General features: G+C 38.7%; 2 protein-coding genes across 3 annotated transcripts; both read left to right on the top strand.

Annotated features, from left to right (window-relative positions):
- The first annotated feature begins 148 nt into the window (after positions 1 to 148).
- LOC112874892 (uncharacterized protein SYNPCC7002_A1590) lies at positions 149 to 3,510 on the top strand. Its single transcript, XM_025938461.1, has 6 exons — positions 149 to 511; positions 612 to 802; positions 931 to 976; positions 2,273 to 2,355; positions 2,438 to 2,554; positions 3,141 to 3,510. Exons 1-6 carry the CDS (start codon positions 328 to 330, stop codon positions 3,210 to 3,212), a joined length of 693 nt encoding a protein of 230 aa, XP_025794246.1. The 5' UTR covers positions 149 to 327; the 3' UTR covers positions 3,213 to 3,510.
- Positions 3,511 to 4,509: 999 nt separating this feature from the next.
- On the top strand, positions 4,510 to 25,182 carry LOC112874398 (protein SHOOT GRAVITROPISM 6). Of its 2 annotated transcripts, XM_025937695.1 has the most exons (51): positions 4,512 to 4,670; positions 4,745 to 4,835; positions 4,928 to 4,982; positions 5,078 to 5,209; positions 6,410 to 6,481; positions 7,519 to 7,609; positions 7,683 to 7,778; positions 7,868 to 7,946; positions 8,026 to 8,089; positions 8,376 to 8,479; positions 8,561 to 8,666; positions 9,189 to 9,275; positions 9,615 to 9,692; positions 9,788 to 9,855; positions 9,947 to 10,046; positions 10,243 to 10,395; positions 10,494 to 10,583; positions 10,718 to 10,783; positions 10,904 to 11,002; positions 11,094 to 11,168; positions 11,831 to 11,890; positions 12,282 to 12,371; positions 12,808 to 12,929; positions 14,100 to 14,229; positions 14,302 to 14,381; positions 14,792 to 14,927; positions 15,342 to 15,423; positions 16,761 to 16,906; positions 17,081 to 17,161; positions 17,265 to 17,365; positions 18,055 to 18,293; positions 18,372 to 18,481; positions 18,669 to 18,797; positions 18,880 to 18,954; positions 19,036 to 19,169; positions 19,670 to 19,742; positions 19,850 to 19,981; positions 20,932 to 21,104; positions 21,206 to 21,328; positions 21,422 to 21,482; positions 21,567 to 21,662; positions 21,737 to 21,837; positions 22,048 to 22,153; positions 22,408 to 22,521; positions 22,599 to 22,673; positions 23,413 to 23,511; positions 23,798 to 23,869; positions 23,949 to 24,034; positions 24,120 to 24,213; positions 24,488 to 24,595; positions 24,671 to 25,182. In XM_025937695.1, exons 1-51 carry the CDS (start codon positions 4,631 to 4,633, stop codon positions 24,908 to 24,910), a joined length of 5,214 nt encoding a protein of 1,737 aa, XP_025793480.1. In that variant the 5' UTR covers positions 4,512 to 4,630; the 3' UTR covers positions 24,911 to 25,182. The 2 variants fall into 2 exon arrangements, 1 of the variants encoding a protein (XP_025793480.1); XR_003224949.1 differs by lacking the exons at positions 23,413 to 23,511; positions 23,798 to 23,869; positions 23,949 to 24,034; ... (1 more) ...; positions 24,488 to 24,595; positions 24,671 to 25,182 and having other exon boundaries at positions 4,510 to 4,670; positions 22,048 to 22,166; positions 22,599 to 22,636.
- The last annotated feature ends 463 nt before the right edge of the window (positions 25,183 to 25,645 follow it).

The following is a 25,645-nucleotide window of genomic DNA, read 5'->3' as shown; positions in this document are numbered from 1 at the left end:
CTCTGTAAACTTCATGGAATCATGGAAAGTTTCATTGAAACTCGGCTGAAATAAATTGCATCATTCCTGAAGAAAGTGAAAGTAGGCTACTGTACAAAATTTGATAAGGACAGATCCCTGGCCCACCCAGGAACTTGGGAGTCGCCAGGTCCACTCCATCTTATCCGTCCAATAAGAAATAAAAAAGATCCAGCCCGATTGAAGAAATTCCCCTCCATTTCCTGGCTCAGCCCGCCGGTCCCCCGGGGGAAGCAACCGCCCGCAGCCACTCACCGGCGACCGACGCGGCCACGCACGCAACACAGTCGCACAGCGCGAGCCCGCCCAATGGCTGCGTCCCTCCGCTCGCCGCCTCCGGTCCCCGCCGCCTTTCGCCGTTCCCGCGCCGTCGTCCGCGCCTCCTCCTCGTCGTCGTCTTCCACCGTCTCCTCCTCGTCGTCCGCCCCCAAGGCGCGGTTCGTCGCGCGCCGCTCCGAGTCTGTCTCCGTCCAGCAGCTAGCTCGCCCACTCGGTACCCGGAGCCTTCACCCCAGCTCTCCCCGAACTTCATGGTCGCCTTGTTCACTAGTTGAGGGGTCGCTTCAGATAACTGTGTCTGCTTGCTCCTGCAGCGGAGTACATGAGCTTGCCGGCGAGCCAGTACTCGGTGCTGGACGCGGAGCGCATCGAGCGCGTCGACGACTCCACCTTCCGATGCTACGTATACCGCTTCCGCTTCTTCGCGCTCGAGGTCTGCCCCGTCCTCCTTGTCCGCGTCGACGAGGAACCCAGCGGCTGCTGCATTCGCCTCCTTTCCTGTAAGGTACCATTCAACTTATACGCGTCATGCTTCAGTGATGGCGGCAGCCGTTTATTTTTTTTTGCAAACCCAAATAATCCGCTCACCAAATAATGGGTCTCGCTGATACACTTATTTGGGTTTGCTTGCAGCTGGAGGGATCGCCACTTGTGGAGGCGCAGAATGATAAGTTCTCAGGTAAGGCTCGTTCTTCACAGTAGTGTTATTTCAACTGTTGGACTAGATACTTGCCTGATTGCTGCTTGTTGCTAGTGAAGTGCCTCGATCGATAGGGTTCTAACTTCTAAATAGTGATCGAATGAGGATAAAGTGTCTGATGCTAAATTGCTGAGTATGACCTTAGCCACAATGGTATTAAAGATAAACTGGGGATCCATTATTCAGTATACAAAACTTTAGTTTCTCTACCTCTCATACATGACACAGTGTTTTGATTTCTGTTGCTTGTAATGGTCAATTCCGCGCTGTGATGCTCACACGGTCACATCACATTAATTTCTGTTTCTAGTGATTGCCAATCCTTAACGGCTCGTTTGGTTGGGGATAGTTGGTGTAAGGGAATGGGAGTTCAGAAATATGAGACTAAAATTCTCTTATTTGTTTCGTGGGAGGGAGAGTTCATTTGGGATGGGGAAAGGGAGTTTAGAGACCCAATTCCTACCGATCTCTTTCCATGGAGAGGGGCGGGAATTGTGAGGGAATTCTGCTTTAAGATGAAAACAAATGATCTTAACTGTTCATCATGAATTCCCTCCACGAACCAAACAAAGGATTGGGACTAAAAATCAAACTCCCAAGCGAATTCCCTCCATCAACTCCCACCACTAATTCCCATGCCCCTTCCTATTCAGTTGCCAAAACACACCCTAACTGTTGTGATCACAACTAGATTGATGAACCCAAAAAAATTGTTTGAAAAGATTATCCTTCTCTTCCAGTTGCTGCAACGCTGTAAGATCATTATAAATCGCTATTCTGTTTCGTCTTACATATTTTCATTCCACTACGACAATATTACATGACCTTACCACTGTGCCCTTGGGATTAAAGTTTAATTTTTATGCATAGGAGCTGAAGGTACCCTTTTCCTTTTTTGTGTGTGTGATTCTATGCTCTGCTTATTTTAGAAAGAACAAAAATCAGACATAATATTCTGACATATCCTCATAGATGTTAGCTAACTTATTGATAATGTTGTTCTTGATTCTTAATTCTTTTGTGATATTGATACTTTTCTTGGGTTGCTTGATTTCTTTAACTCGATAGTTTATTGAGAAGTTCATATGGTTCTGGCAAACAGAGGGAGTCAAATTTGGTTGTAGTGACATAAACAGGGATTTTCATGGTCGACCTATATTAGCTCATCTAGGAAACTTTAATACATATTTCTTATAGTGTTTCTTTCATAGTCTAAAATAAACTATTTAACCCTTGTTCCAGGATATCATTGACATGATTTGCTGTGGGATGCAGCTTCCATGGTGAATAGGGTTTTCTGCAGCAGCACTTTGCAAGATTCAACTGTTCAACAGCTTACATCAGATACTACAATAGAGGTATTGCACTCTCAAGATCCCACCATACATGGTTGAATCATCATTGAGTTGAACACAATCAGCTTATTGTGATATTATTCAGGTTGCAATCGATATACCATTTCCATTTCGAGCAATACCAGTTACAGCCATTGAATCAAGCGGCAGACAAGTGCTTGAACAGTTACTCGGAGTCATGCTTCCAAGATTTCTGAAGCAGGTTAGTTTTGTTTTATGTGACATGCTATAGATATTTGTTTATTAATATTTTCTTCATCTCAGCCCTCGCTCTTTTTTCCAAGCTGCAGCACATATTCCTTTCGTATCACAACTTTAGGTGAATATATGTTAGAGCAAGCCGTGGATGGTTTGGTGTTTGTATAAGATAAAACACTGCTATAGTATAAGATACAATACAATACTGCTATAGAAATTTTGAGAAGAAATTGTGTTTCTGGAAATTACCTCACTTTATTGTAAATTGAACAATTCTTCATTTTCTTTTTCTTAACAGAATCCTATCAGGTCAAGGCTCTATTTTACTTGTAGCACTTGTTTCTGCCGCACTCATCTATGTTCCCTGTCCAATCAATGATTCAGTTTTTTAGCTGTAGTTGTAGTCCATAATCCTTGTACATGAACTAGATGACCTAAAACGAGCCATTTATGAGGAAGACATATTTATTTGCCAGATGAAGTATGGAACTACGTTGAATCATAGACGGTTGTGACTTGTGAGCAATATTTTCTATATTTCTCTATAAATTTATGTTATTTTGATATGATTTTCGATTTTGTTGTTCCAGCTTGTTGAGGACTACCAAGCTTGGGCTTCTGGTGATTCTTCAAGGAAACCGCTTGGCACTGGCAAAATATGAAGCTCCCCAGTGCCTCCACTAGGCATGATAGTTTATTTGTTGAATTCAGTTATCACCACCTTATGTTGTATAGCAATCCTGCTCCTGCCTGAACGTCATCCACTTACTACCACAGTGTTGTATGCTCAACTTGTTGAAATTAGCCATTGCCGTTTTCTATTGCAGCTCTTCAGTTACCCGATCCATTTCCTTCTCGCCGGTCTTGGCCTGAAGATTGTAAATGGAGCATTCGCAATGGAGATCATAGTATATGAACAATGAACTGTCATTTGCGCCCACATACTTTCTTAGGCGAGAATGCATATATATATATGTTTATATAACAAAACGGCTTAACCAGTATAACCGGAAGTGTAAACTGATTGAAGGGCCGTTTCATGAACAGTACTGTCCTTTTTCTTAAAAAAATGAAAACAGTATTGTCCATAGTGATGGACTGATGGTACTTTGATCTGTGGCCCGGTGCTGGCATCAACATCAGCATGGGCGGTCGACGAAGCGCTGTCTCCTGATGCGACGCTAATGCCACGCGTTTGTTTACGAAATGGTGGCCGAGGAACGAGGATCAGTTTATTTTTGCAGACTTAAAGCACCCAGGCCACATGTTTAGATAAAGTATTTGCTGAAGTTGAACTTCAGGGTGTACGGTGTACCACCGTTGCGCCCTTGCCTATTGTCGTTCACGAATGCGATCTCTGATCTCATATGTTCGTAAGATGGCGTCAACAAGCAATGTGCAGCGAAGTCACTCGAGTCACTTGCCAGCAAGTCAAAAGTTTTTTTTCCCGAAAATTCACTGCAAAAGTTTCCAAATTGTACCCTCATGCATCCTGATTCTGCACACGCCCAAAATGCAAAAAATCATGGTACCTTTAAAGGCTTCAACAAATACTGAACAATCAATCAATGTGTGCTCTGAAAATTTTGAAACCGACAAAGAACCGAGCTGAGCCGAACTGGCCGTGACAGAGCCCAGAAGGAAGTTGAGCGGAACGAAGCCAAACAAATGATAGAACATAAGCAGGTTGGATGCTAAGGTGGAGGAGAGAGAAGAAGCGAACTATAAGCTTGCAAATTTTGCAAGAGAGATAAATAAACTATATATTAATACTAAAAAGCTAACTATTGTACAGTAGACTAAGAGATAGACTGCAAAATCCTTACGGCCAGCGAACGGCTGCATTATTAATCTTGTTCATTAGTTTAAGCCGACATTCTTACCACCACGCGTCCAACCTTTTCTCCTCGTCAGCCCCCTTTGCGACCCCACCACCACAGCGCCGCCTGCCCGCCCACATGACCTCTCCTCCTCGCGTCGAGTCACGCCCTCTCGGACTCGCGCCGTTCTGAGCTGTCCCCCGCCTTCCCCCTCTCTCCTCTCGGCTGTCGCCGCGGATCTCCCCGCGGCGGCCGGCACGATGGCCTCCTCCTCCGCCGCGGCGTCGGCTGCCGCCCTAGGTGACCTCTCATCCCCTCTTCCTCCCCGCCGCTCGCTCTCTAGTCCTCCTCACCCGCCCCTGCCCCCATTCCAGAGGCCGTGCAGGTCCTCGTCGCCTCCCTCGCCGACGATTCCCTGGTCGCCCGCGATGCAGCGCTCGCTGCCCTCCGCGACATCGCGCCGCTGTAAGTGCTCGTACTCGTTCTCCCGTGCGCCCGCTCCCCTCCATCCTTCCCTGTGAAGCAGCTCGGTGAAATTCCTTGCTTGTTGGGTGCAGGAACCCGATACTCGTCCTCGACTGCTGCGCCACAGTTTCCCGAGGCGGACGTCGGGTGCGTTCATGAGTCTCTCGGATGATAATTTGCTTATTCAAAATTTTGAATTATTTGGGGGAGTGTGAATTGGTTTTGGTTTTTGTGGAGTGCAGCGGTTTGGGAACATGGCTGGGGTTTTTCTCGTGATGGCTTCCGCAGTGAGGGCTCTCGACCACTCCAGTGCCGAGCGTGAGTTCCTTCGTAAAATTGCGAAGATTGCAACTGCTGAGATTGTTAGCTCAAAGGTATCAGATATTGTCAATCTCTCTCCTTGCGCTTTTTGAGCTCAATGTTAGACGATGAGCTGGAAACTAATGCCTTCATCTCCATTACTAGCTTGGCCAACTGCTCAGAACACCGGATTGCTAAGCATGTCACATCCAATCAGTAGCATAGTACTCCCTCCTTTTATTTTACAAGGCATGATTTGACTTGGCATGGTCATCTAGATAGAACTTTGATCACAAATTTATCTTATATAATACTTTTACTAACTCGAAAATCATGATCATGTAAATGCACATTGAAATACAAATCTAATTGTACCAATTTTGTGTCACTAAACTCATATATAGTTATCCTAATTGTTAGCAAAAGTTTGAATCGTAGAAATACATGTGCGCCTTGTAGTTTTGAACAGAAGGAATAGCATCCACGGGGATCAGGGATATGGAAGAAAAAGAAAAGGAGAAGCTACAGCCTACATTTATGATAGTGTTGTATGATTTTTCTGTATATTTACATTAGGCTGATGAAGTATTGGAGAAAATAAAAAAAACTATAGCTACTATAACAGTATACTACAAAAATAAGAATGGGTGGATTGTAGACTGATTTTACGGTAGCAAGGTGTTTTGAGCATTGCAGTTGATTAGGCTGTTAGATACTTCCTACATTATGCTGCAGTCATATCATTTGAAATGTTAAGCTTTACAATAATCTGAATTAGGGTAAACCTCCAAGATTTGATCATAGCGTGCAGTGCAGTACTTTATCTGATACTTCATTTAGTTTCTCCTGTATCATGCTCAAAGTTTACACTTAACCCCTGAATTAACCAGATTGATTAGTTCTTTTCTAAGTTTATAAGCCAAATAACCTAAAGTTTAAACTAGCCTAAAGAGGCCTTAAATGGTAATTGTCTTTTTCATTGAGGTGTTTCCTGAATCCCAAGGAGTTACTTTTGCAACAGCTGGTTATTACATATTGGGATCTGAATAGTTAATTTTGTGAAAATAGTTTCAGGTTTGCAGTGTGATACTAAGAAGTATAAAACAGTTTGTTCTTATCATGGTTATGAATTTTATATAATGCTACGTATGATGGTGTGGGCTATCCTAGGCGGACATTAATGACAATATTCATTATTTTGTCTTACTTTCTTTATACTTTTGTTTAACCTGCCTGTGTTTGTTTAGCTCTAAATCATTTTTTTTGGCAAACAGGAATTCATTGTTGATTGGCAAAGAGCAGGTGCTAGTCTTCTTGTTGCCATAGGTTCACATGATCCAGATTTGGTATGCCATTTCTCAACCATTCTCCCTTTTGTTCGTGGAGGCAACAAGATAAATTTACGTATAATCTAATACTATGTATGCTTGTTTACTTAAGGACAAACAACTCGCAGTGGTAATTTGATCAATAACATCTTAAAAAGGTTTTGTTACTCAGTACTGGAAAAGTTGTTGCTGAAAGCTGACACTGCAAGACAAATTTATGTTACAAAATGATCAAATGGCATTAGTGGTTGGGAAATACCTAGTAGTCTCATCTATTTCTACTGATGATGCCATAGAGCCTTGGGAAGTGCTATAGGAGCCGCTGGTATTTAATAGATGTCATCTTGGCTGGAGAAGAAGCAAAGGAAACTGAAGGTGTTTGTTGTATATTTTGGTTATTCGAAGAGCATAAACTTGGTAGTGTCTGATCCAACACATGTAAGGTTTCCACTTTTCAACGCCAACATGTCATCCAGCAGAAGCTATCCTTTTCACTTGTGGAGGAAATTAGTATTACATTGAATGATTCTTTAAAAGATGCAATCTTATTTTGGCTGCGTAGTTTGCATTTGTACAGTAATACCAAACGTTTTGGTATAACATCAATTCAAAAAGAATCTCTATTGGTAAAATTTTCTAATTACCTAGTTCTCTAACCTATAACTTAAAGATTTCTAGTAGCCACATTCCATGTTGCTTCAATGTCAGTCTTCTGATAATTCTCTGGTTAAGATTAGGGTTTATAAATGTGCACATGAAACTCTTTCCAAAGTCTGCACTCTAAGTTCTCTAAAACAAGTGGTCTTTCTGCTTAGGAGATTCCGTTGCTCTCTTGGATGACCACCACAAATTGATTATATTCTCAATGGAAATGTGGGAGTTCCCCATGCGTTGGTCATATGTTCCCTGTTTCATGGAAAATAGAACTCCGGTGTTATTGTCAGCTCGATCAATTTTTCCTCGTTTGTTTTGGTCTTGCGTGCTAGTTACTCTTTAGTCTTCACTAGCAGTTCAGCATTTCAGTAATAGCAACCTGTTGCCCTAACTTTTTGTAGATGATGGAGGAAATATTTCTTCACTTCTCTGGACCAACTTCCGCTTTGCCAGCCATGTTACAGATACTTGCAGATTTTGCATCAACTGAAGGTTAATCACATTTTCTAATTCCATCTAATGAATTGGACTACTGAATTTGCGACATGTGCTTGTTTCCTTGAAGCCTTGCAGTTCACCCCACGGTTAAAGGACGTGCTTTTGCGTGTTTTACCTATCCTAGGAAGTGTACGAGATGGCCAACGGCCTGTTTTTGCGAATGGTATTGCTATGGAATTTCCTGAGTTCACCAGTACTTCCCTTTAAACATTTCTGAAAACTTGAAAAGATTTAGAAAATCTCCTTTTCCAGCATTTAAGTGTTGGTGCCAGGCCGCATGGCAGTACCTAGGAGATGCCCCCTCAGAGCTTCCTTTTGATACCGATGTTATGTAAGCTTTCAGTTAGTCACAACTTTTTTTTGGAGGTAATGGAAGTTGGCATAACATTTATGTAATATTTCAATGGCAGGTCGTTCATGAATTCGGTATTTGAATTACTTATAAAAGTATGGACAGGTTCACGTGATCTAAAGGTACGTTTGACTTGGTTGTTTTGTCTTTGGTTTGTTTCCTTTTAACACCTTCAAACAATACAGTGTCTCAACTGATAGGAGTGTTAGAATTAGAGAAGAAGAGAAAATTCCAAGGACTTAACTCCATGCTGTTGTAAAGTTGCTATAGTTTGTTGGAATGTTGCAATGTTAGTGTTTTAGTGCACTATTCATGTAGAATATTCGTTTCTTTCACCTGCCAACTTTATGCTGTTTGATCAAATCGACTGCTAGGTACTATTGAATGTTTTGTTAATATTCTCACCAGGTGCGGTCATCCTCTGTGGAGGCTTTGGGAGAAATGGTTGGCCTGGTCACTAGGTCACAGTTGAAATCAGCACTGCCAAGGATTATACCAACAATATTGGATCTGTATGTGTTCTATTCTATCTATATTTCCTGAAGATGTTTTTCTAAGTTCCCCCCAGACGTTAATTTCTTCTTCTCTTGTAGATGTAGGAAAGATCAAGAAGTTGCTTTTGTTGCGTCTCACAGTCTTCATAATCTTCTTAATGCATCGGTATTGTCTGAAAGTGGTCCGCCTTTACTTGATTTTGAGGTAAATCAAGAATATGCCTAAGACATGGTTTCTTCACTTTTTTATTATATTGTTAGTTCCCCCCTTTTCCCATTTGTTGCAACTACGATAAGCTAATGCTGTTCACTGCTGCTATCGTAGACGCTTGCTACAGAATTACACTGGCACTGTTTACATGGTACACGTGGTTAAAAATGAGAACATTCAATATATTATGATACAATGGCATTGCCTGGGTTACAATGAGCTGAGGTTGCGTATTTTCATCACTACAATTTTGTGGATCTGCATTTTGGTTCTAGATTTCAGATTATGAACATGGATTGCATGATCAGATCATACTCTAGCAATCTCCCCATACCTCAACAAACAAATGTAACCTTTATTAAAATGTTTATGTTCTATCCTGTCACTGCCATATGTTTCTAACTCATGGATCGTATTACTCCAGAAATATCCAGCACCAAGATATGCTATAAAATTATAAATATATACTGAGCATGCTCATTGATCACTCACAGTCTGTTGTTTCTTGTGTTGCAGGAGCTTACTGTTATCTTAGTTACGCTTCTTCCATTAGTATCTGTCAATAACGGCAAAGATGAACATTATGCTTCAAAGGGATTGAAGGTTGCTGTCTTAAATCACATGCGGCCTTCCTTGTTTCATTGTTACATCCACTAACTACTTACTTTATATTGGATTATTTCAAAGCTATAATGCCACATTTTGATGTGACAAGTAGAAGTCACAATTAAAGGGCTCAAATTATCAAGTATCTTTTAGTACTTTCTAAGTATAAGTGATGAAGAGACTATGTTTCTCCCATATTTCTGGAAGACCTTGTTACTGTCTATTTTTTAAGCAAAGTTTCCATTCAAATTTTCCTGTAAAACTTGCTTTGCTGTGTAATAATATATGCATACTGCCATCTATAGAGATACTCATGATTTAATTATCTGCTTGTAGACATACAACGAGCTCCAGCGTTGCTTTTTGGTAATTGGTGTAGCATATCCTGAGGATCTTTGCATGTTCCTTTTGAACGTAAGTATTTTTCCATGTCATGAAGATCCAAGTTTGCACAAGATAGGCTTGTGTAGAATAACAATTTTTTTTTGTTACTGTCTATTGCTATACAGAAATGCAAGTCAAAAGATGAAGCATCTATTGTTGGGGCGCTTAGTACAATAAAACACCTATTGCCCAGGTTTTCTAACTCTCTTGTATCCGTCGAACTTTCTTGCTCTGTGCCTTCTTTTAAAACTGTTTATGGCAATTTCTATGATCTATCTTTGTAGATTGTTGGAATCATGGCATACTAAACAAGCACCACTGGTTGAAATTGTGAAATCACTTTTAGAGCACCAGAGCTTGGCCATACGTATGGCGCTAGCTGAGGTAATGCATGGCATGAAAACTCTTGGTGGAAAATAGTCATTTTTGTTTGCATGAAGCAGAGTTGGATCACAAAATATTTATTATGGCCAATCCTTGTTTAATTCTTGATACATAAAATAGTATATATGATATTGATTTCTGATTTTTTATGCATCCAATTTCTCACATTGTTTGATATTTGTTAAATTGCGTACAGCTGATTGTTGTTATGGCTTCACACTGCTATTTAAGTGGACAACCTGCTGAGCTGGCAGTTGAGTTCCTGGTGCGGCATAGTGCTATAACTGATGAAGATCTAAATGATCTTGGCACTCTGAAAAATGAGTACTTCCAGGACAAAAGATTTGAGGTTATATTTATTTTCAATCATGTGTTATTTACATGTTAAAAGTCACTTCTTTATGATGATATATATTCTAATTCTAGTATTCTACTTCCATTTATCAGATGAAAGTAAGTCTTGCTGGCTTATCAGAACTAAGAGTTGTATGTGAAAAGGGTCTACTTTTATTAGCGATCACCATTCCTGAAATGGAGGTAAAAGCACTTTTCATTATGCTCATCGAATCAGGAATTCAGTTTCCTTAGCCAGCTTCAATAATTTATAATTTCTATAAGTCATGTTCATCATAGTTAAACAAGTATTGCACTTCAATTTTCCTATTTACCAGCTTGTTCTATGGCCATTCATCTTGAAGTTGATAATCCCGAAGAAGTATACGGGTGCAGTAGCTACGGTGAGCGTTTGTTCGTACAAATATTGTGCAGAGCATTATGTTTGCTGTGAATAAATATGGTACCTTTAATAAGGTTCACACTTTATGTTCTGGATATGATTAACATGGAAATATCTGCAGGTATGCAAATGCATAACTGAGTTGTGTAGGCATAAATTGTCACAGACAAACCCACTATATACTGAATTTAAGGCCTCAAATGAAACCCCGAATCCTGAGGTAGCTTGCTTCATCTCAGATGTTTTTTATCTTGTAATAAATCTTTTCATCAATTGGCTAGTTATTTCTCATGATGACGCGGTTTCTGCAGGACTTGTTTGCTCGTTTGGTTGTGCTTCTGCATAATCCACTTGCTAGGGGCCAACTGGCCACCCAGATCCTGACGGTTTGTCTTCTTACAGATCTAAAATAAGATTTCAATGGATGATCTTGACAACTGTTTTTGGGCATGTCCTTTTTTAGTCCGAGTGACTTGTCTTTTCATCCATATTGTATATTATCTAGCACTCTTAGCTTTTACAGACGTTATACTCCATATGGGAGGAGACATCATTTTAGTAGGAAAAAGTTACTTCACGAAAACACTAGAATAGCCTCTTGAACACCGAGTGAGCGATAGGTTTGTCTGCTGTTTTTTGCCTTTTTGACGGGTCTGATACTGTTTGCTTTACTCCATATCTGCATTATAGGATACTTGGGCATTGTTGAATGCTTGTTTGTCATTGCAATAAGTGATTGTATTTGTAACCTTTTCTTGCCCTCAATTTAAAATCCCAGTGATTACTGATTAAATATGGCCTCATAGGCTCATTATATCTTCCTTGTTTATACTCTTTGGGCTCATGAAAATTGCTGATTAAAAGAAGCAACCTTAAAATATTGTTCGGCAACCACTCTTTTCTCCTAGGTGAGATGGAGCGTTGCATGTGTGGGACCGTTCTTTCTTCTCTCTTTAATACAAGATACACAGCTCTCCTGCGTATCTGAGGAAAAAAGATATTGTTTTATATCTGCCATCAGTATTCACTTTACCTTTGTATCTTGTAGGTTCTGTGCTACTTGGGTCCACTTTTTCCCAGAAACCTTTCTTTATTTTGGCAAGATGAGGTATAGCACTGATCCAGTATTGTTAGAACATGAAGACTGCATGCTTATTCCAGTTTTCTATTAATTACCATTCTGTTTATCATTCTTTTTTCTAAATGGAACAGAAAGTATTAAGGAGTAAGTTATATTTTTTATGTATCTTGCAGTGATTGTATCGTAAAGTTTTGATTCTTTTTGTTTTTAATGTTAAATCCCCCAAATAAAGTTGTTCTATTGCAAATCCTTGCATTGTCCGGTGATTCATATGATACTTGCCCTGCCCTTGAGTTATTTTTATAATGCACCCTACTACATGACTTCTGTGACGATTCACCTAAAATCAAAGAGATTTAAGATTTCATTTCCCTTCTGTTAAAGTGGCTTACAAAATGTATCTTTTGGCAAGTATTAGGTCCCTAAGATGAAAGCTTACATCAGTGACCCTGAAGACCTTAAGCAAGATACCACATACCAGGAAATATGGGATGACATGATAATAAATGTAAGTATGTTACTTGTGTTGGTTCTGGATGATATTCATGTTGTATCAAGGAGTCTACAATTGTGGTCTTAACAGCTAGAGTCATGATAACATTGTAGTGCTTGATGCTTTAGTCAAATTTTGTTAAGAGATTGAGCAAAACCAAAATACCAGGAAAAATGGATGGCTTATGGTGTTTAAATGTCCAATTTTTTCTGTCATTGTGTATTTGTTATTCAAGAAGCCTTTGGGTGATTGATGTGTAAAAGAATGTATTTCCAATTTTTGGACAAATGCTATCGCTGGCATTCTCATAAAGGTTGCAGGCCTTTGATTTGTGTTTGATACTTCCATTTGCTAGTACTATATCAAGCTTTTTTGGGTCTCTGTTTTTTGGGTCAAGTATTCAGATGATATACTATCTTCCCTGGAGAACTAATCTTCTGTCATCTTTCAGTTTTTATCAGAATCTTTGGATGTTGTGAATGACACTGAGTGGGTCATTTCTTTGGGTGATGCATTTGCACGACAGTATGATCTGTATGCTATATCTGATGGACACGCTGCTTTACTGCACAGGTACAATTAAATTTATGATGTTCCTAGGGTACTTTTTCCATTCTGCATGCTTCACAATGTGATAACTACTTTTAGTAATTACTAGATGCCATGTTGTCTGTGTGCTGAATGCTATGCTTTGGTTTCGGTGCACACAAAATATTCTGAACATGTGCCACATGATATTCTTTTTTGTTGAGGCAGCTGTCCCTTTTTGTATTTCATGTTGTTTCTTTGGAGAGACAGCTAATTTAAGTCTTAAATAAACCAACTGCTTCAAATCTACGTGCCGTTTGCTACAATCAGTCAATAATATGGTAATTCAGGGTATTAGAGATGAGGCTAAGTTCTGGTGCATGGCAGGAGCCAAAGGGCTCAGTAGCATATGGCCATGATGTTCTCATTTTTAGTCGCTGGTCGTGTTTTTAGTGTTCGTGTGGTGAGTCATCTTGTATTATCTTTGCCCCACTAGAGGTTGTATGAGTCGTGTAGACTCCTTTTTCTTCTTAATATAATGATGCACAGCTCTCCTGAGTGTTTGAGAAAAAAAAATGGCTGTGCCATCCTTATGCCAACTTAATTAAATACCATGGAAAAAAAGGAGGGCTAAGAAGTTTCTACTCTTGTATATTTGGAGCTGAGTAGATGGACCATGGAAGAGCTCTTCTGTCAAAATGTTTGGAGCATTTCTATATCAGAGTGAACTGGCACCTCATCATTTCACATTAGGTTCCGTGTATTCGTTCTCCGATGCTTGCTAATCATTGTGCTTGATCTGTCAAAATCTGACACAGCAAACTGTTTATGCTGGTTTTTCGGTTGACATGATTAACCTATCTGACATTATCAATAAAGCTTTAAGTGTTAATGTGAATAAATAAATCTGCATTGACATCAAATGATCTGATATTTTTTTTTAAAATTCTAATATGGTTAAGTTGCACGAAATAGAAGATTTACATGAATGATTTGAGATAAAGAAAAAACAACTTTAACCCTTCATATGGTACAAATTCAATGCAACATGTCCGATTCCCAGTTATAGATTCTACCCTTTGCTGTTCTTAATTTTGCCAGATGCTGCAGAGCCAGGACTCATGTTACCCCTCATTAATGGTTGAAGACATGTTATAGAAGCTACATTAAAATGAGGCTGTAAACTGGCTTTGCTTTACCCTTTTTCATTTGCAGGTGCTTAGGAATGCTTCTTCAGAAGGTTGATGATAGGGTTTATGTTAGTGAGAAGATTGATTGGATGTGTAGACACTCAAGCATGTCTGTTCCTATTAATCGCCTTGGACTTGCACAAGGCATCGGGCTGGTAAGGTGCCAACGTGAATCCCTTTATTTTAGGCTTATTTAGGAGCTTTCAGCACTGAAGTCTCCCTTGCAGGTTGCAGCGTCTCATTTGGATACAGTGTTGGAAAAACTGAAGAACATACTAGATAATGCAGGGCTTAGTGCTCTCCAGAGGTACCTATATTATCCTTTCGGTAGGAGAGACCTATCTATTTGTGCTCATCTTAGTGCCAGTCATGTTTAGATGCAATCATAAACTGTACAGAAACTACGATGGTGTTGCTTCACATGTTCACTTCTGTGGCCAATTTTGTGCCCAAATGGGATCCTGTACTTTGTTCTTAACTCCAATCTACCTATTGTCCTATTCATGTCCCTTCTTTTCAGTTACCTAGTATTAGTCTGCCTCATTTCGTAATACTTCATTCCATATCCCATCTTTTATTTGAAGAAACAGAAATGGAGGCTGGACCATTCAAAAGTGAATATGAAGACACTACTATTTTAGCTTGTAGTTCATTTTTGCAGGTCATGCATCCAGTTGGTTCAGTTTATTAGTGAGTTTATGACATCCAATTCCGCAGGATCCTCTCATTTTTCTCATTTGGTGCAAAAATGGAAGATGTGGATGACACATACGCAGCATTGGCTTTGATGTATGGTTATGCTGCAAGATATGCTCCATCAACTGTTATTGAAGCCAGAATTAATGCACTTGTGGTATGTTATCCCATTTATAAACGAACTTTTTTTTCTTACATGACCAATCTGATGGATAATGATATATGTATGCGTTTGAGACCAACTCGAGCGCTCCATACACGAATTTGTTTTGTTCAGTCTGACACTCTAATTTCAGTGGTATACAAGTATTGCCTGCCAATCTTTTGCCACTAATTCAATTTTGAACACAAAATTCCATCCCAATATGGCCTCTGCCATGTCTATTACAGTGTTGACCATTCTATTTACGTACATTGTATTTAGTGTGGACCACATTTGAGTATTTGACACTGTTGTATTTTTGGACACTTTAGTTAAATCACCTCTGCGTCCTTGTATCTGGTCAATAGAATATTCAAATATGGTTTATTTCGGTTTTCAGCTTGATGAATACCATTCTCTTGTACTCAGGGGACTAATATGCTTGGAAGGCTGCTTCATGTTCAGAATCCTACTGCAAAGCAAGCTGTGATTACTGCAATCGACCTTTTAGGTGATTTCCTACATAACATGGCTGCATTCGTATCTTAGTTTCAGCACTAACTTTTCAGCTGGTAGATATATCTTGATAGCATATTACCTTTGCTGCTCTACAGTTCTTTTTCTATTTGCTTATTGCAATGGGCTTGGTAGTCTTCAACTTTTATTTTGTTTATCCATTTTTTATGTATGTCATAATGACTGTTCATTTCAAAAATTTTAGAAATATTGGTTAGAAACAAGCATTGGAAAAAGTACCTGGAATCTCATTGAGATATTAATAATTCCCATGTATTCCTGCTAGATTTTGGTAATTGTTTCACTACCTGAATACGTTATACAAAAATATTATTGAAAAGAAGCAAAATGTCCGATTCCCCTGATTTATGAGTGAGTTGAGAATTAACTCAAAAGCTTTCTAAGACAGAAAACAAGTACTAAGAGAGTAGATGTCTCCATTGTAAACGGTTTTGGTCCACTGTTTGATCATTTTCTGTTCTCTATCACTCCAATGATAAATTTAATGGGCAGTCTGCATTTGATAGATTTGCACGCAGAATATGATCTCTTTATCTTTGATACTTAATATAAAATGTTTGTCCATTAGTCTGCTATCCCTTTTTTCATTTATAATATATTTTTATTTCATGGGAACAGTAGGGGAGGACCCTGACATATCTGCTTTGCTCATATCTACTCCATTAAGCACTGAGATTTCTGCTGCACTATTTGAAATGTAAGTAGAAACATGAAGCAGCAAGCATACTAAGGCATCCTGTATAGTGTGGGTAATGAGGTGCGTTGACCCTAGTGCAACACATCACGATCACATTGACATAATTTTCAGACTTCACTTTTTTGTTCAATTACTTCTCCTTTGGATTCAGGGTTTTCATGCATATTTGGCATTTTTATCATGTCAATATGAGGACATGATGTTCCAATGAGCAGATGCTTAATTGGTTTGTTTATGAGGGGACATATCAAATGCACATACCAATTCACACGTAGAGTTGCTGGGTGCTGTATCAGTGCATAAAATCAAGTTTGTCCAGACCCTTGAGGTGGTGGATCCTCAAACAATTTTACAACCTTTAGGGAGTCAGAGTTGATTTTGCTCTAGATAGCCCCATGTAAAAAATAGGTGTAGGTAGTGCCTGTAGAATTAAGCTATCCGTAATTCTAAATATCTTGTGACCATATTGCATAACCAAGTTGTTCTATATGATCTTATTATAATCAGACTGGTAACAATTTCATATAGCAGCAGCTAAGTTTCTGCATTTACAATATTTACTTCACGGTTATGTATGTTTCGCACTATTGTATGTGATCAGTTTTATTGTTTAGGCCGAGCTGTTATTACCGCTGCTGAAATGGGAATCTCATTCCCACTGAAACGAAGAGATCAGTTGCTGGAGTACGTTTTAACTCTAATGGGTAGGGATCAAAGTAATGATCTCACTGATTTCAACTCTGAGCTTTTGTACACGCAGGTATTTGCTCAAGTTTTGACCTTGTTTTGTTCCATATGTAGAATGGATTTTAAAATAGCTTTCACGTACAGTTTTCCGTTATTTTTTTTCCACTTCTGTTCACTATGTAATGGCACAGTTACTGATTCAAGTTTAGAACTTCTTTTCACCTCTAAATTATTCTTACATGTGCAGAGTGTTGCTTTAAGTGCCTGTACTACTCTGGTTTCACTAGAACCAAGATTACCCATGGAAACAAGAAACCGTGTCATGAAGGTCTGTGTGGATATGTTGCAACACCGCAAAACTTTGCTAATAGTTTGTCTACTACTTGAAGAACATTTATATTGTTTTGACTTGTTTTACATTCCACTTTCAGGCAACATTAGGTTTTTTTGCATTGCCAATAGAGCCCTCAAGCATTGTTGAGAGTCTCATCACAAACCTCATTATTCTGTTAGGTGCCATTCTGCTTACAAGGTAATGCTATAAACTTATATTTTAATTGTATTGTTTCTATTTTTGGATAATGTTTCTTATTATGCTGTGAATTTCTTCTGTTTTTTTTATTTTTCTTGTGCTACTTGCTAGGTCTTTCGTGAAAGGCCAATTTTCACTACCATTACTTTATGTGGTCTTATGTTTTGAGAATGTCTGATTTCTTGTATATACCGTGCTAGTTTGAAAATATAAGCCCTAGCCTACCATGTATGCAGACCAAGGAAACACTAAACCTTCGATCGGCCCTTTTGTTTCTTAAATGGCATACTATAACACTTAACCTTATCTACAGCTTTAAAACTGTTATAGTGACTGGAAATATTACAATAACAACATCATTCATTTCCTCAGTAGACGTATTGCAAGTGGAGGGAGTTAGAATATGTCCACAAGTTCAGTTGCAGTGGCTGTCTAACAATCGCGTTGGATCTCTTCAGTATGGGTCAGCCAAAGTAACTAACTAGGCGTAAAGGACCGACTGTAATGTTGAAATAACCTGAGGTGAAGACTGTGAAGTAGATATATGCTAGAGAGTGTTCGTAAATACCTGTAATGGGCAACATAATCTTGGGCAGCTTGATTGTGTTTGTTTCAGCCTAATGCATTATAGTACTTCTCATGTTTCTATTCCTTAATCCCTATCACCTATCTTATATTCCCTTTGTCAGTGGTGAAGATGGTCGAAGTCGAGCAGAGCAGTTGCTGCATATTCTTAGGCAGCTTGATCCATATGTATCGTCATCTTTGGAACACCAAAGAAGAAGAGGATGCGTTGCTGTACAGGAGGTGCTAGTAAGGTTCCGCAATCTTTGTTCTGGTGGATTTGGTGCATTGGGATCCTATCCCTCTTTCACAATGAACAAGCAAATTGATCAAGGAGGGAGTAGGAGCTTGTCAAGTTTGCCATGTATGCCTAATGATTTTCTTAGATTGCTTTATAAGTATATGATATCATGTCTGTAAGATGCCTTCCATTTTATGGCAGCTGCATTTGTATTGCCTAGCCGAGATTCTTTAAGCTTGGGAGAGAGGATAATGGCGTACCTTCCTCGTTGTGCTGATACAGACGCTGAAGTTAGGAAAGCTGCAATTCAGGTTTGTGCAAAAGAAACTGGTTGCATTGTTTTGTTTGTTACAGTATGTTTCTGCCCTTTCGCCCAATGTGCAGTTTCCATTTGGACATGTGCTGTATGATTGTATAACAGGATTGTTTAAAGTTTTCATCTTACATTGAAATTGAGCTCATCAAATTATTTTGATCATATGATCCTTTTTCTTGTAGATCATCGCACTTTTCTTCAACATTTCATTGTCACTTCCGAAGCAGAAGGCATATGCTTATGATATTGATCTGGAATCCTCGTATAGTGCTTTGTCCTCCCTCGAGGAGTTAGTCTCTATCGTCAGAAGGGTGAGTATGATGTCTTACTTTACTATCCATTCAAGCCACTTCATAAAGCAACTTGTTGAGGTTATGTTTATATTGTTCTCAGGAGGCATCTGTTGACCAGATGGAAGTATTTCAGAGGGTTGTTTCCTCAGTGTGTATTCTATTATCAAAGGATGAGGTAACTAATTTAATTCACTTTTAAGTGGAAGTTGTACAATGGCATGGTCATTATTATTAACATATCTGTCTGCTTGCTTAGCTGGTTGTCTTGCTACACTCTTGCACGTTGGCAACATGTGATAAGGTAAAGCAGTCAGCAGATGCTTCCATTCAAGCTATTATCATGTTTATTACCAGAAGAGGCAAGGAGCTACGTGAAGCTGATGTCTCGAGGTTAGTTTATGAAAGATGAAATTAGTTCATTAACATTTCAAAAGGTTTTAATTAACAATATATGCAGCCTAATAGATGGCTAATGCTAGATGACACTAGAAAACAAGTGTGTTTGAAAAATAAGATCTCTAGCTGGGAAATTCCAATTGCCCCTATGTCAGTTGAGGATGTAGAGGGAGGCGCAGACACCAATAGCTTTATGGTGCCATGGGACCACATTTACCATAGTAGGGCTGATGATGACAATTTCTAGAGAGGCCATACAAACCAAAAGAATGACACCAAATATGATTATTTTGTGGTCATGTTGAAAAAGTGACCTGGCAATTTGTCTGTGTAGACAGACTATTTTGATGATGTGAATATGTGATGTGATTTTCTTAATTTCATCTTTTCAGGTACTTCATTTTGTCGACCTAAGTTTCAGCACAGTGCATTGCGTCTCCTTTACTTCTCTGCAAGAATCTAATATTTCTATGATCCTATTGTTCATATTGTAGGACAACTCAATCTTTACTCTCATCTGCTATTTCTTTTACTGACAAGGACTCACGCCAAGAGGTTCTGAATGCTGTATCCATCATCGATTTTATCGATCATGTATCTGATTTACCTTTTCAATACCAATATTCCGGTTTATGATTATACCCTCAAGCCGCTTTCACCTTAATGTGAGATAGATATCATGCCTAGCAGAAAACACCAATCACATTGTGGTCTTTGATGAAGTTCTATCTGTGGCTGGAAGAGATATTTGTACAAAAGACATACCAAGGATTCGTGGAGGCTGGGCAATACAGGATGTTTTTTATGTGAGTACTGGGCGGAGCCTGTGTGCTTTGTATTATGCAAGCTACTAGGACCATGCATTAAGAGCAAATTCAGTTATGTATAGTTATGCATTAATATATTGTCTTTCTTTGATTCAGTTAGGCATTACTGTGATATTGAGCTGTGCAACAGGATATCTATTCATGGAAGTAGTTGATAATCCTGTCTTCAATGTCTAGTTTGGTATTTGTAAGTTTGAGCTAGCATCATAGATAAGATAGTGGACTAAAGGGGTACTCCCTCCGTCACAAATTATTAGTCGTTTTGGTATTTCTAGATACACAGTCTTTGCTATGCACCTAGATATACATTATGTCTAGGTGCATTGCAAAATTTACGTATGTAGAAAGCAAAAACGACTAATAATTTGGGACGGATGGAGTACCTATTACCATTTAGTCGCGTCCATACATGACTTCCAATGTTCATCGGGGTGATATATATAGTGTTATAATCTGAAATATGTTAATTAGCATTAGACAATTTTAATCTGTAAATATTTTATTGCATTAGATTCCATGCTCAGAAATGCACAAATCATTGAGCATTTTAATGGTGCGGAAAAAATAAAAGCACATCATCCAAAATTTAGAACTATCATGTACTGAGAATCAAATTTTCTTCTGTTTAGTTAATGAACATAGTTTACAGTTAACTGTTCTTTTTTAAAAAGAAAAAAATACTTCCTACAATTGTCTGTAAAACCAGGATCAACTTGGTTTAGGTATGCATGATTTACTACATCATTTATACTTGCACTGTACATTTAATAATAGGCTTGCAAAGTCTGTAGGATGGTAGTTGAATAACGTTGCCTTTTCTGCTAAATAATTTTGAACTGTTATTGCCTGAAAACTTAGCAGAATGTAGCTTTATGAATCCTGGAATTACACTTCTTATTACATGTGTGATTGTTTGGTCTCCATTTCAGGCATTTTCCCAGCATAAGGAGCTTGCACTTCTCTTCCTTGAGTACACTTTATCTATACTTCACAAAGAACCTGTCACAATAAACAGTTCAGAGAAAGGGGAAACGACCTCTGAATCATCAGCTGACGACTGTATTCTACAAGCAACAATGTTTGCTCTCAATGCATTTATGAGGTATTGTTCACCATTTTGATGGCTGACTGTTGATGTTGACTGATGGTGGACACCTTTACATCTGCTAATTTTACATACTTCAAAATATTCTAACTTTACAGAGGTGGTGGGAAAATTGGAAAACAAGCAGTTGAGAAAAGTTACCCTTCTGTTCTTTCTGGCCTTATACTAAAACTGGGGAGTCTTCATAGTCTTGCTGAGTTGGGCCGAAATGAACTTCTACGGTAACAATTAAACTCTTTATAGCTTTTATAGCTTAATACATCAAGGCTATTTGTGAACTGAAGGGCTGAATATTTTTGGGCAATATTCTGCAGATCGTTGTTAATTGCATTTCAGTCATTTTGCGAGTGTGTTGGTGATGTAGAAATGGGAAAGGTGCTTTTTCTTAATTGATTTTTCTTGCCAAATATGTGAAGCGATTCTGAGTTTCTGACTATGTAAGATACCTACCATCATTAGATATTTGCTCGAGATGGAGAACAAACTGAGAAGGATAAGTGGATTGATCTTGTTCAAGAGGTTGCTTGCAGTTCCTCAGTAAAACGACCAAAAGAGGTATTTTCTAGACTCTAGAGGATCCTTATGTATGTTTTAGTGAAATTGTTGATGTATGTATATTATTACCACAGGTTCTGCCAACTTGTGTTATCTTGAGTAAAGCTCTTAACAGAAATCAGAGGGCTGAAAGGGAGGCTGCTGCTGCTGCACTATCAGAATTTATACGCCACATGTAATTGAATAACTACCTAGTTCATAATAGTGCTTCTTTCTCTAGTTTAATTGAATTTGGAAATGCTCTCTGCACCTCTGGCATTTTTAGTTTCTGGTTTCATATTTAGGATCAGGCTTCAATTTTGCATGGGACTGAAAACAAGTGTGCCTCAGTTTTATTCCCCACACCAAAAATCTCACTGATAACCTTTGCTGCTTACTTGTGCAGTGAAGAAGAGCTTACATTGCTTGAACAATTGGTTGAGGAATTGTGTCAACATGTCTCTGATGATTCACTAACTGTCAGGAGTCTCTGTTTGCGTGGACTTGTGCAGGTCATCATTCTAAGTACAGCATGGATACCTGTTCTCTCATTAGATACTGTTTTGTTATTTTAGTAATATAGGTTGGACATTGCTTCACTAATAGAGTTGAAGGTGTTTTTCTATTTTTCTTCTTTCACAATCATGCACCTATCTATGTTATTTTGTCTACTTATCAGATCCTGCAAAGCTATTATATGGCTACACTAACATAGTCTAATGGCTGAGTGAACCATGAGATTCATGTGTTTTTTTATCTGTTTCAGATTCCTGAGAGCCACATGGTTAAATACATCCAGCAAGTTTTAGGAGTAATATTAGCACTACTTGAAGACCCCACCGAGTCTGTTCAATTAACTGCTGTCCAATGCTTGTTAACTGTGAGTTCTTATTTTTAGTGTAATTCCATTTTTTATCAATATTAACAGAATAATTGAAAAGCATGCGCTGGTTTCAGGTTCTTAATTTGTCAGAACAAGATGCTGTTGATCCCATCTTAATAAATCTCTTAATAAGGCTGCGGAATCTCCAGGTAACAATCCAGAACTAGCGTTTTTGTTTTGCTGTTTTAATGGCATGATGCAGGGTGATCCAGGGTGATCTGCATACTGTTAAATGATAACTGTTGAAAGGATAATATGTAATTGGACGAAGTGCATGGATTATACTGTACCAGAGTTGAGATGGATCTGTGAGATAATGTGGAATTGGAGTGCATATACACTCCCTCTGTTTTAAAATATATGATGTTTAGGACACACTAATTAGCTCATATATTTAAAAACTGAGAGAGTAATTTGAAACCATAATGTCTGCACGTAATATCATCTAGCCATCTAGCCATCTAGCAAGGAGCATTGCTCTGGCATTAGCTGGCAATATTGTCAAGATAGAACACTGCCTTAGATTTATCTTCTTTTTTGAACTAGCCGATAAAGGGTACATATAACCTAAGTGCTTCATGAGTTTTTGGGTTGGTCTGTTCAAAGAGCACCCAAGCTTTTGGCATTCGAATTTTTTTAGATACTTCTTAAATAAGGTTTTGGTGATGCAAGATGATTGTTCTCTAGTCAATGGAAACCTGACATTTTGCATGTTGCACAAGTAAATCATAATCCACTGATGTTTCTTTTGGAGTTTTTTTGGTATCTAAATTATCATGTGTTTTAGCTTTTAGTGAAAAGCACTCAGATGGTATGCTTATTTGTAATTTTGTTTTTTGAAATTGACAGCTCATGGCTGTAACCTATCCTGCAACTGTTGTGTAACAGGTCTCAATGAATACGAAAATGAGGTCCAATGCATTTGCAGCTTATGGTGCTTTAAGTGCCTATGGTGTAGGTTTGCAGCGGACTGCTTTTATTGAGCAGGTAGCGTACAGTTTCCACTTCAGTTGCTTTATAGTGCTTACCGTTATCTCGTAAGTTCCTTTGTAGGATGCTGTTGTAGAGATAACATAAAGTATCAAGGCAATTACAAACTTAAAAATGTTCCATAAACTTCTGCCATCCATGACACTTGATTTTCTTAACATATTAACTTTTAGAAACTACAAACTAGATAGATTTTACAATTTGGTGCACACATCATGTGCCTTTTACTGTTGATTGTTTTCTTATGCTGCTCAAGGTATTAAGTCTGCTATTCCTAACGCAGATACATGCCACCCTTCCCCGTCTGATCCTCCATCTTCACGATGATGACCTAAGTGTTCGACTTGCCTGTCGGGTATATAGTCACTATGTTCCCCTTACCTCATGTTTGCATGAACTTGCATATGTTACTATTTCTTGTTTTGTCAAAACAGAACACATTTCAGCTCCTTGCCCCGTTGATGGAAGTAGATGGTTTGTCTTTGCTCCTCAGCAAGCAGTATTTTACTTCTGATCGCCGGTTTGTTTTGAGCTTTCGCAGCTATTTGTTTTGTGATTTCGCATTTTATTTAAAAGTGTCATTTCCAGTAATTTTTTTCCCACAGTTCCGATTATGAGGACTTCATTAGGGACTTAGCAAGACAACTTTGCCGACTGTCTCCTGCCAGAGTTGACAGCTACCTAGAATCTGCTATCCAGGTACAGTTTTCTTCTTAGTCGTAGTTAGGAAGCGAGCCTAGCTCAGCTGGTGTGAGGTGTGGCCGTGTGGGTGTACATTCCCACCACCCAGCTTCAACTCTAGATCAACTCATTCAGGTAGTCTCTTCTTAATTAAAAGATAGCGTACTCTTAGGTTGCTGGAGTTGTGTTGAGAATGTACACTAAGAGACTACTAAAAGCAAACCCAACTCTTGTTTTTTTTTTGCTTTTTTTAGGCATTTGCAACCCCAACTCTTGTTTTTGCTTGTTTTAGGCATTTGATGCACCTTGGCCGGTTATAAGAGCAAATGCAGTTTGTTTGGTGAGTTGCATGCTATCCTTTTTGGATGATCAACGCTTCATCGCCCCTTATTTCTCTCAGGTATTAATACTAGATTCTGGTGATTTATTTAGTCTTAGTTCTTGATGAATTGATTAACATTCTTTTGTGTCAAAGGTGTTTGCTACGTTCGTTGGTAGAATGAGCCAATCGCCAGACGCAATTGTTCGGGCGGCAGCATTTTCTGCGCTTGGGATTCTAATAAAGAGGTCTAACATGCTGAGGTCCTTGATTTCACGATTTGATCGAGCAGAATCATCACGCAATTCGCAGGGTGGTGATTCTAATACTAAGGCACCATCAGAACTTCAGGAAGAGACAGTAGGACGGCCAAATGATGCGCAAGTAGAGCAATAGACGTGACAGAAACTGATCACTCTTGTAAATTTACTTGTATATGTACAGTACTCAAGTTGTACATGCTTGCGTATATTTTGTTCTTCCCTTGAAATAGGAAAAGGAGAGATACAAATCCAGTTGTCATGTCTATAGATCTTCAGAACACCTGTACAGAAACCCGTCAGTTTGATGGTTATTTGTTGAATTTCCTTTGATGTAACATTCGAGTACACACCTTCAATCGATACGGTGTGATATTTCATGCCATTTGTTTGTGGATGATCAAAATATATCTGGAAGCACCGCGCCTGTTGTTTGAGTAATCAAATCAAAACATTTTCATCGAAGCATCTAACCTACAAATCTCATCTTATTCAGCTTCATTTTTCCAATGACCTTTTCAACGTGCCTAAATTGATGGGTTATGTCATGTTTTTTTTTTACCTGGGTGGAGATTGGCAATGCTACTAACTACGCTTGCCAACGGTGAATGCATTTTTTTACTTTTGACCATTATTTTTTCACACCTAGAACATGAGGTAAGAAAAAAAGTGTTTCATGAGTAAAAATGTTCTAATTGAGGAAGATTTAAGGAAACGGAGAAGGGGTGATCCATAAAATAGAGCAGGGAAAACCATGCTCTAATTATGAAAAGAAAATGTTCCACGACTATAAAATAATGTTCTATTATGGTTAGAGGGTGGGTGGAAGGAAAGAATCCCATAAATGATGCTATTTTGTTCTTGGTCGTGT

The sequence above is a fragment of the Panicum hallii genome, chromosome 9 (assembly GCF_002211085.1).
Source record: "Panicum hallii strain FIL2 chromosome 9, PHallii_v3.1, whole genome shotgun sequence".
Classification (NCBI taxonomy): domain Eukaryota; kingdom Viridiplantae; phylum Streptophyta; class Magnoliopsida; order Poales; family Poaceae; genus Panicum; species Panicum hallii.
The sequence above is the reverse complement of the archived record's forward strand: the minus strand, read 5'-3'. Positions and strand labels throughout refer to the sequence as shown.